Source organism: Apis cerana, linkage group LG6, assembly GCF_029169275.1.
Source record: "Apis cerana isolate GH-2021 linkage group LG6, AcerK_1.0, whole genome shotgun sequence".
Lineage (NCBI taxonomy): Eukaryota > Metazoa > Arthropoda > Insecta > Hymenoptera > Apidae > Apis > Apis cerana.
The window spans coordinates 2,933,408-2,945,598 of record NC_083857.1 but is presented as its reverse complement, the minus strand read 5'-3'; the positions used below and the strand labels follow the sequence as shown (position 1 = coordinate 2,945,598).

The following is a 12,191-nucleotide window of genomic DNA, read 5'->3' as shown; positions in this document are numbered from 1 at the left end:
AATTTTTTATTTCAAATTTAATTTACTTAAAAATCTTAAATAAAAATTTTTTTTTTTACTTACTTTTTCATGAAAAATTCAGTTATATTAATAACGAAACATTTTATTTACTCTTTATTTATATAACAAAAAGTTATTTTATTAATAAAAAATATAGCATATATTTTTAATAATTTTTATTAATTATACACAAAAACATGGAAGTTGACAATAATATTATTTATTATTTTTGAAAAATACTGACACCAATCAAAATTAAGAATATTTGAGAGATATATTCTGTAACTCTGATTAAAGAATATCTAGTAATATTTTTCTCCTAATAAGCAGTAATTTAAAATATTATAGAATATAAAATTTAATAAAATGAATTATTTTGTATTTAGTTTATGTCACTGATTTATTATATAATCAATAATTTAAAACAATATAACATAAACTTTCATAAGATAGTAGATCTATTTTGTATTTTGTCTGTGATTGTACTCATATTACATTATTAAATTCTATATTCCTATATCATATGGCAAAGTCGGTCAATTGACTAGCAAGTATGTTTTTGTCTGGGGTGATCACGTACGCATCTGCACATACCTATAAATCAGTGTTTATTTTTAGTAGAGATTTCGAACATTTTGAAAAATATTTATAAATACATGTGTTATAAACAAGAAATGTAGAAAATTATTACTTAATTCGAATATAAAGAATAATTTTATAATATTTATACAAAAATTTCGAATATTGATATTTAAAACTATCTCTTTATATGGTGAAAAAGAACTCTCAGACGCAAATACATATACTCGACAGACCACGAGCTTAGTAATTCGTTTACTTGGCTTTATGTGTGTGAATCTGTCACAGCAATAAATTAATTTACGAAATAAATCAAATAATAAACGCATCTAAATGTGTACATTATGTGCTTATTTTTTTTTAAATTAAATATCTCTTTAAAGTCTTTAATTAAACAAAAACAATATATTTGAAATTTAATAATAGCGCGAAATTTATGATTTTATAACTATTTACTTCTTAAGTCAAACTATTGTTTTATGTTTTTTATTGCTTTGTTCTAATTATTTATGAAAGTCTTAATTAGCTCTAACTTTAAAAATCAAAAGTAGTCAAGAGAAAATTCTGGAAATTTATTTCAAACGTTACGAAAAATATTGAATGAACTATATATGTATATATGAATCCCGGCATTGTGAAACGGTGTATTGGTTTTTAAAGTTTCTTTTAGAAAACGTTATATACTGATTGTGTAAGATGCACATCGCATGTAAATGTTTAAACGTGTCCATAAAATCCAGGGGCACTGAACTGCAAAAGTTCAACATTAACGATATTGAATTGACACTCGAAGAACAAAACGATAGTTTTTTTCATCAGGTAAAAATTTTTTTTAAAACAATTGCATACATTATATATACATTTTTATAAAACATTCAATTTTAAAAAATTCATATTTTAAGAGTAATCATTACAGAATATATAATATTTTTTTATACAAATAGAAAAATAAGATTTTATTAAAAATTTGTAATATTTTAACTAATAATAACTTTAGATAATAAATATTAAAAATAATATATTATTCTAAATGTAGATTTTAATGTAGATTTTTTATTAAAAATATTTTTAATAGAATTCTATTTTTAATAGAATCTTGCAACAGTCTCAGAGCTTGAAGGTATTACTAAAGAACAACCAAGTTTAGTAGAAATAAGAAATATTGGATCATGGATTATTCATCGTTGTTATAATTGTTCAATATATACCCATGCTGTGCATAGAGATTATGGTGCTGCTTTAGTTCTTATTAATACTGATATTCTTGTGAGTATAAAATTATTTTAGAATTATTATAGATTTATAGAATATAATAAGATTTATAGATTATAGAATTATTATATAATTATTATAGAATTTTAAAAAATTTTTATTATAAAAATTATTATATAATTATTATAGAATTTTAAAAAATTTTTTATAAATATAATTATTTTAAATAATTTATTTATTTTATTTTTATATATATTTTATTTGAATTTTAATACATCATATTTTTTTTTTATTATAGAGTTTACCTGAAGAAATAAATAAATTAAGATCCAATCCAGATTATAGCTCAGTATTTAGAATAGTAATTGCTCATAATACATTAGATGAATTGGATTATCTTCAACAACCTAACAAATTTTCTGGTAAATTAGTAATGATTATTTAGCATGGATTAATTTAGTAATGATTATGTACATATTAATTAATTAAATTCATTAAATTAAAAATATAATAATAAAAAATAATAGATAATAAATAATATATTTCATATTTTTATATACAATAAATATTAAATATTTTATTGCATTTCTTCAGTGTCACAATTACCTAATAATATACAAGTAGCTTTGGGTGGTCTCCAGCAACAGCTTGAAGAAGCTGTTCAAAGACAATCTGTTGAAATAGAGAATAAAATTCGTGCTTTCACAGCAGAACAATATCAATTATTGGAACAGTTTCGTGAAAGAGCACATAATGAACATAGAATATTGACAAGGTTTTATCTGATAATTACAATCTATTTTTTTATTTAATATTATATTTTTAGATTTTATACTTATTTTTTAAATAATATATATATCCTTCAGATTAATTTGTAAAGGAGAAGAAATAACTAGATTAACAAATAATATAGAAACTCCTCCTGTAACCCCAGACAGTTTTACAACCAGTTTAACTACCTCTGCAACAAATACAGTAAATACATCACAGATAGTATCAAATGAGACAAAAATCATTGCAAATTCTAATGTTAAACATGAAACTGATGCTAAATATTCTTCTAATTCTCTTATTGTATGTCTTATTAATTATTTTAAACTATGTTTTAAAGTAACATTACATAATATATAATTTTTTAATATTTTATAGAATGGTAGTATAGATAAGAAAGATCGAATATATATATATACTAAGGAACCAACTAGTTTTGACACAGAAGCTTTATTTCCTTTGGAAGGAATGGAAGATACTCTAAATGCTGATCAAGTTCAATCTTCAGAAGAGGGATCTGATACAGATGGTTAGCATTTATTTTATATAAATGATTTATATAAATATATATATTATATAAACGTAAATGATGTTAATTACATTATACTTAGACTCAGGTCAAGATGAAGGTATTCATATGTCTAGAGGACAAAGAGGTGGACATCCTACATTAGCTAAATCATTACCTGTTAGTGTTCCATCTTTTCCATCCTTTGTTCGTAGAACAGTTCAAGATCAAGATGATGATCAGGTATATGTGTGCAATACATATTTTTGTTTACAATGTTTTATATTGTATGTTTTATATTGTAATTGATTATCGTAGCTAGTGTAATTTTATAACAATATAATAAAGTAATTCTATAATATTTGTTAATTAATATTATGTGTTTATATATATGTATATAAATATTTATGTTGTTTTAGCTTTCAAGAGATCCACATGATCCACATAATATTCGAGCTTCAATTAAAGCTCTAGCAAAAAGCGTTCATGGTGATACAGTATTTGGAGATTTGCCACGTCCTCGTTTCTCTACTCAAATCTGACTTTGCAATAGTCTCGAAGAAAGAGAATAAAATTAAGTTAAAAATTTAATATTCATATAAAGTACCTATTATTGATAACTGTCTTTCAATGAATGCTACGAGAGGTTAATGTAAGCAAAGATATAGACAGAATAAACATAGAAATGTATGGAAATATTAATATTTCGCATATTTTGAATATTTTAGGGTAAAATATTATTTCAAATCTTAGCTTTGTTAGTTTGTTGAGTTTATACAAAAAGAAAAAAAGAAAAAAAAAGAAAAAAAAAAGAAGAAAAAAAGAAAAAAAATTTCATACCTGCATAAATTTGAGGCTATATTATAAAGATATAAATGTGCTATATATTTGTTACAAATCATGTAGAATGTAAAAAAAAATTTAGATTTCAAAAATTAAGACAATGTGAAGTTTATGATGCCATATCTAAAATAAAATTATAAAAAGAAAAGAGCAAAAAAAATTTCTTACATATTAATTAATAATTGAGATAATGGAATGATTTTATTATGATGATTATTATTTCTACAATATGTTATTATCATTAGATATAGAAAAACAATTTATTATAAGAATCGCTTAGTATGATTATTAAGTTCAATAGCAAAATACTATTGGAAATTATATTGATATCATATGTAATGATTTATTATACTAAGTCATTTCTTTATACACATTTTTTTTTTTATAATATAAACTAACTCTGTTAAACTAATTATGGTAAAGAAACAATATTTTCCTATAACGATATATAAATTACTTCATCAAAAATAAATATACTAATTAGAAATGTTTGCATAAAAAAATTTAGATTTCTATACTTATTATGTTATGATATATTTATTAATATGTTTATTTTTTGATTAATTAACAATTCAATTTAATTATGAACAAAAAATTTATATAATAAAGTAATATATGTTATGTTTCTAAGAAACATTTTTGTTTATATGTGTATACAAAGTGGAACCATAACTATAATTATCTTGAATATTTCTTATTTTTAATTTATGTGGTACAAAGGAGACTATAATAATAATAATAATTTTTTTATAAGATTATCAAAGATTTTGAGATCCATAAATATCTTTTTAAATAATTTATTTATTTATCAAAACTATGATGACTCATGTATTCTGTTATTTAATAAGCTTGTATTTACTAGGAATAAAAAAAATATGACAAGCATAAATTAAAAAAAAAATTAATGGTAATTTTGAACTTTTTATTAATTTTTTACCTATAAATATAAATAGATTGATATTGTAATATTATAGTCTCTCTTGTATATATATATATAACTTTTATAAACAGAATTTCTCGATATCTTTAAAAATAATGAAAATATTCAAATTGATTTAAATGATATATCAATGCATGTGCAAAAATGTATGTAAAACATACAAAACTTCGTTTAAAACTTGAACTTTTTATACAAACTTTTATAAAACTTTGTTTACGTATGTTTTTGTAGAAAAACGAAATGATAAATATTTCAATAGAAATGTTATTTTACTTTTATATTTTGAATTTACTATCAAAATCACTTACTATGTTATTTTTTTTTATAAAATTATATTATTAGTTTTATGACTTTGTAATTTTTATACCAATTAATAATATCATGTGTGATAAACAATATTATAGATTAGAAACAATGAAGTGAATTAGTACAAAAACCTATGTGGCTTTTTTCATCATGTAATGCACAGTTATAAAATTATATATGAATGTTCTATTGATCAAATTGTAAAATATAAGAAATACTCCAGAGATGTCAGAAATCATATACAAATAATTAATAAAAATAAAATGTTACTGTATGAAAGAAATAAAAATGGATAATTAAATTATTATCAATAAATTTATATTTTAGAATTATTTACATTAAATTGGTAAATTTCAATTTTAAAACATTTTATATACAAAAATGTACAAAAAAGCACATTAAAAAAGTTTATAAAATGAGTTTATGAATATTATTAATTGTTTTACTATAAATAATGTAATCTATAATCTATAAATTTTTTTATTAAGATTTATGAAATTTATTAATATTCTCACAATTTTTAATAAAAATATGAAAATGATATATTATAAAGTTTTAAATAAATTACCAAATAATAGAATTATAAATTTTATAAATAATCTTTTAATCATTAGTTTTTTAATTATGTAATTAATTTAATTGTAAACATAATACTGTATAATATACGATATATTGTTATATATTTATTCAGATAAAATTATGAATTAAAGGATTAATTAATTTTGATTTCCAATTAATATTTATATATAAAAATTTGAATGAAATATGTGTAAGTTAAACATCATCAATAATTGATAGAAGTTTTATTTTTTCCAGCAAGTTCCATTTGTGCAGCAGCTACAGATTTCATACCTTCTTGTACAGCAGTTAAATTTGCTTTCCATGCTGCAAGTAAATCTCGTAATTGCATCCATTGTGGTTTGCCAAATGTTCTATGCATAGTACTTGAAATGAGAACTTTACGACCAGCTTGATCCATACGAGCCCTAACAAGTTTTGTTTTCAAAACTGAAATATAAAAAATTAATTTTATTTTCTTTTTATTTACATAAAAAGAATTTAATATAAATGTTGAATATTTCGATAACTTAGTAAATTTAATTTTACCAAGCCAGTACTAATTCATTGATATACCCTGTATATATTGTCTCTATCTTCATAATGAAATTTAGAGATTGTTTTTATTTATATAGGGCATATTTATTCCTTATAATAAATGCATATTTTTTATAAATATATTTATTTAAAATTATTTTTTTATTATTTAATATATATTCTAATTGCATTGTTATAAAATTTATAAGCATATTTATATAACTTACCATCAATAATAAAACTTTCTACTTCATCTTCATTAATTTGTAATTCTTCTTGAATTGTATCAAATGACATTTCAGGATTTGTTTCTGCCAATTGCATAAATGTTAATAATCTCATCTTTTTCATATTTTGTTCATGATTTAATCCTAATAATAAATATATAATTTATATTTGGAATTTGTATCATATATATATTATAAATACATATGTCTGTTAAGGCTTATTCATTAAATAAATAATTAAAACATTAAATGAAGTGAGATAATATATTATATTTTCATCATATCATTATTCTTGTCTGCATTTGGTTTTATTTAACACAAACTTGAAATTGCTTATAACTTAATAAATAAACTTTAAACATTAAGATATTTTTATATATCATATAAATTTTATGCCTTTTTTAATTTCTAAAATCAAAGTTCCTCATTGTCTATTAATTCTATTAATTAATTTATTTTATGGACAAAGTCTTATTTAAATTATAATTATCAATCATAACAATAATAAACATAACAATGTATTATTGTTATATATTATATTATATACAATGTATTATTTTATATATTGTCTATATAAAATTACATTATATTTAGATATATTTTAAGTTAGATTATAAGTTAGACATTATAAGTTAGATAAAAGCATATATCAACCAAGAGATATTTATTTTAATTAATAAATTATAAAAACAAAATATTTTGTAAGAAAATTATTGTTACTAAATTTTACGATAAATAATATTAATTTAATTAATATTTACTAGATTTGTAATTTCAGTACAAGAATATGGTGTATTTTTATCTTTTTATATCATTGCTTTGCACAGATTTTTTTATTAAAGAAATAATTTAAAATTTTAGAAATATTAACATGATTGCTTGAAATCATATAATAAACATTTTGAACTTTGATTGAATAAAACAAATATATAACAATATATAATATAAATACATATATATAACATATACATACCAAGTTGATGTTCTACAAATTCTTTATGATGTTGATAAAAATCCAAATATGCAGGTAATTTATCTTGTACAAAGACAAGAAGTAAATCATGAATAAGTTCTCCTTCCAAAAATCTTACAGGCTTTAATGCTAAAAGTGGATCTAATAAGAATGTATTTGGATCTACTAATGCAGCTAAAATACAACGTTGTGCATCTTCTCTAGCTGCAGAAGCATTTTCTGCTGTATAAGTGCCTAAGAGTTCTACCATTACTGCAGCAGCTTGTTCTCTATAAACATATTCATTTCATATTGTATAATAACAATATATTTTATAATAAAATTTTATTTACCCTTGTTTGCAACTTAAAAGTACTTCATGAAGTAAACGAAGTAATTTCTGCATTTGTTCGTTTGATGGTGGAAGTGATGCAAACTGTTGTTTTAATTGATCTATTCCACCATATACAGCTTTTACTTGATCAACATTGCGAGCAATTTGAACTAAATGATAATAAACATGATATCTCATTGGAGAATCATCAGGAAGAGATTGAAATAATAACCATAATCTGAAAATATTTGAAATTCTATTTTGATACCAAAAAATTAATGGTGTTAACATAACAACATTTTATATAACTTACGCTTTTAGGCATACTAGACCAAGTTTATAACCAGGAGCTTTTGTCAATTTCTCACAAAATGCTAATATTAAATTTTCTGCTCGTTCAGTGGGAATCTAAAATAAAATATATAAAATTAATTTGATATCATTAGACGAAATTTATATTTAATAATATGAGAAACATAAATAATGTGAAATATTTAACAATATAAAATATTTACCACTATCATAATAGATACAATATCATTTAAGACTGTTTCTATTTCACTTTCATTTCCTTCCTTAAAACAAGCTTCACAAACACCAATTATTTTATGTAAATCATCTTCTATACCTTTAGGAGATTTTTCTTCACTTATTTCAGCACCCAAATTTTTAAAATATATCCTTAATTCTTGTGCCTAAAAATAAATCATTAATTCAAAATATTTATATTTAATATATACATATATATATTTTTTTATAATCATATTTTGTGACTTTTTTTAAATGTAATGTAAATAAAATAATAATAGAAAATTTAATATAACCTATAATTTTCATTTAAAGAATATAATAAAAAATTTGCGATATCTAATTGTATTTTGAATATATAATTTTATAGAGTTTTAAATACGTAATATAATTTGGTTATTAATTACCTGATCTTCTAAGGGTAATTCCATAAAAATCGGAGGTACTTGCATTTTGATGACTTTTACCACGTTTTCTCAGTTACAATTTATTAAGAAAGAATAAGTTTACTAGTAACTAGTTAAAATTTCTTGTTTCTCTCATGATGACCAATTGTGAAAAAAGAAATTTCTTTGATCGTTAGTAGAAAACATGGCTTATTTTAAGTACAAATTATAGTAGAATGAATTCGGCATTAGTGTCGAATTTATAATTTGATTATTATATTTTATCTATAATATTATATTTAATTAGATTAAAAATATATTATATTTAAAAAGAGATTAAATATTTGATATAACTTCTGTAGTATTATCTAAAATTCAAAGATTAGAAATTATGAAATCAACGCCATTTTTAGAATGCTGGAAATGAAATTATTACAAAATAAAGAAAATAGGAGACAGATTCAGTAAGAATTAGTCATCAGTGTCATTTATTGAATATTAAAAATATTTCTTCAAAATAGGGTAAAATAGGTAGATAAAATAGGGTAAAATTGAGAAGCATTATCTTTTGAGTCATTTTAGAAAGATAGTTTGACTATTCAAGAGATGGCGTTTAATTTTGACGATCAATCTTTTCTATCCCCTTTTTATGTTCTACAATATTTTATAGATGGCGCTAATTCCCTAATTCTTATCTTATTTTTATTTTACTTTCACTATTTATCTTTTTGTTCGTATATTGTGATCTAAAAAATTTGCACTCAAGAGACAATTTTAATATTTAATAAATTTTATTTCTTCTTTGTTTAACTTATTGATTAAAAATATTAACAGATTCTATTTGATTCAATTTTTATATTGTTAGTATACGGAATATTTGAAAAAAAAGTAAGAACATAACTTAACTGAAAATTTTTAAAATAATTTCAACTTTTTCCTTTGCAAAATTTTTTTCATCAACATATTAGTTATTCATTTGTAATCTAATTTATAGGAGAGCATTTATATATATTTTTAAAATCATTTATGATAAAAATATTGGTGGTTCTGAAAAAAACTGAATAAATTTATATCAAATAAAATTCGATTTCTTCTATGATTAAACCATTAAATTCTTTTTGAATTGTGTTTTTGAAACTCTAATATTTCTAATACTTCTAATACTTCTGTAACTATAAACTTTAAGAATTTTTGTTTTTGCAAAGATTAAGTTTATCTTTCCATTGTAATATTTTTTAAAAAAGGAATTGATTCTATAGAGAGAGAATGAAAATTCGCATATTTTAGGAAATTTATAAACATTTGAAAAAAAATTTATAACTTCTAAATCCATTTCTATTATCTATTAATTTAATTTTTGTTTATAAATAAATAAAAAATTCTAATTAGACATGTAGACATAATTTATATACAGTACAATTTTTTTCACACAATAGATTTAAAATGAATTTTAAATCTATTTATCAATTTGAAAATTATTTGAAATAAAAATACTCATTTATAATTACTTTAGTTTTTTGATATCTATTATATATTATTAAGATAAAATCTTATATGAATATAATTGATATGATTTTATGATAGCTTATACTTATGCTTTTAATATTTTAATTCCTAAATCTACAAAATCAATCAAATATTTGTTTTCACTTAATTTCAATTTAAATTAATATATCGATCTATCAGCTACACATCTATTTGAAAATTCAAATACTTTTATTCTTAAAGCATTTATAATAAATAGAGAATGAAAATTATTTTTGCATAATTTATCGTATTCTCGTAAAACATATAACAATGTGCCAAAATTAATTAATTTTAACTAACTAATACAAGTAAAAAATATTCATTATTATTTCAAAGATTTCAAATCTACTTCGAACAAATCTTTTCCTATTTTTTAAACTGTCTTATTACTAAAATATCAGTGTTTGAACAGAATTTTGCCATATTTGATTGATATATTTATAATTCAGTTTTATTTGTGCGCGATCTGTTTAACATGCATTATCAATAAAACACAAAAAACATTTTACGGATGACTACCAACTGTTTCCTGTGTGCCCAGCTATTTTTATAATTCCACTGGTTTGAAGTTCTTTGGGAAAGCAATGAAAATAATTTCGGTAGCTTGTTTAACGACAGTGACGTTAGATATCTGGACCACCGAACAAGTTAGATGCTTCTTTTTCTTCGTTCTTTCGGCACAAAGTTTCACGAAAAACAGAAATCACTAGAGATAAACATGTACTTTGAAAGTTTTGAAAAGACGAGAGTGGAATGTTGGCTAATTATTGAACGAGACGTCGCAATCAGATAGAAATGTTGGTAATTATTTATAAAGATAAATGGTCTTAAGATAATTTTATTTTTGTATGTAATATATAAATTTTACATTAATACTTTTATAATATTGATATTATTATTTTTATATTTTATTAATATTATAATTAAAAAACTATTTGTAAAACATTTGTTGGATGGATAAATGATTAGAGAATAATTGTATAAATTCAAGAAAGATATAAATATTTTCTTGTTATTGGATATGCGTGTACAAAAAGTCACGTGAAGATTGCATATGCATAAAATTATAAAATGTTACGAATAAACTGAAAAAAATATTTTAAAATATCTTTTTCGAGAGTGTTGTAAATTATTATATTAGAAGAGGCGAGTGGTAAAGCTTGAAATTTATGAAACAGTTTCTTCGAATTAAGGATTTGTATAATACCTCGAAAAAGCATACTTATATATGCTGTACAACATGGGTTCTTCCAAATACGTTCCAAGAAACGTTCAAAAACTTCTTTACTGAATATTTTATATCCTTCTCTAAAGGTATAGCTCCTCCAGATTGCGAAAAAGAATCTTCAAGGGAGAAATATTGAATCTTATATTTAAAAATAAATTGATTCCCGAAAAATTGTTGTTATTATTAATCTTTTAGAATTTCATGATATTATCTTAATTTGAACGTTAAATTGTTTTTCAATTTAATCATTTTCGTGCACAGAAATTTAATCCATTAAAAATTGTATATCTATTTCATTATAAATGATATGAAATCATTGTACAATGTATTTATTTAATATATTTCTAATATATTTCTTAGTTTAAAAAAAATCGAATTCATTTCAATTTTATGCCAATTACTATTTTTGTTGAAAGAAGATATGATTAAGAGTGTTTTGCTTGTGTTGAAATAAAAAGTAGCATAAAAATGATAAAACTTTGGATTATTCTATTTTATATTTCAATCGAAATATACTTTATACTTATCATTTTCTTTACTTGAAATATAAATATTTTTAAATGTACAAAAAACTATCATTAAACATTCTCTCGGAAGAAATATAATCGAAACATTTATAAAATTTCGCGCGCTTCTTACCCAGCTGTTAAATTTCCCACATGTATGCTAACAATGCGCATTGTCTGAGGTTTTTCTCCGGTGAATATTGAACATTCCATTCCACGGAGGCCATTTCGAATCTATATATATAGAGT

The 12,191-nt window shown here is 21.3% G+C and overlaps 2 protein-coding genes across 2 annotated transcripts; one reads left to right on the top strand and one right to left on the bottom strand.

The window, feature by feature from the left end:
* Positions 1–532: 532 nt before the first annotated feature.
* LOC107993524 (uncharacterized) lies at positions 533–5,491 on the top strand. Its single transcript, XM_017049980.3, has 8 exons — positions 533–1,398; positions 1,672–1,845; positions 2,090–2,213; positions 2,386–2,566; positions 2,658–2,865; positions 2,941–3,091; positions 3,174–3,313; positions 3,490–5,491. Exons 1-8 carry the CDS (start codon positions 1,276–1,278, stop codon positions 3,610–3,612), a joined length of 1,224 nt encoding a protein of 407 aa, XP_016905469.1. The 5' UTR covers positions 533–1,275; the 3' UTR covers positions 3,613–5,491.
* Positions 5,492–5,739: 248 nt separating this feature from the next.
* On the bottom strand, positions 5,740–8,858 carry LOC107993463 (eukaryotic translation initiation factor 3 subunit M). The gene is made up of 7 exons (XM_017049880.3): positions 8,703–8,858; positions 8,283–8,462; positions 8,081–8,175; positions 7,787–8,005; positions 7,455–7,723; positions 6,482–6,625; positions 5,740–6,167 (listed from the first exon to the last, which is right to left on the bottom strand). The coding sequence occupies exons 1-7, from the start codon at positions 8,745–8,747 to the stop codon at positions 5,944–5,946; spliced, it is 1,176 nt and encodes a 391-aa protein (XP_016905369.1). The 5' UTR covers positions 8,748–8,858; the 3' UTR covers positions 5,740–5,943.
* Between the last annotated feature and the right edge of the window lie 3,333 nt (positions 8,859–12,191).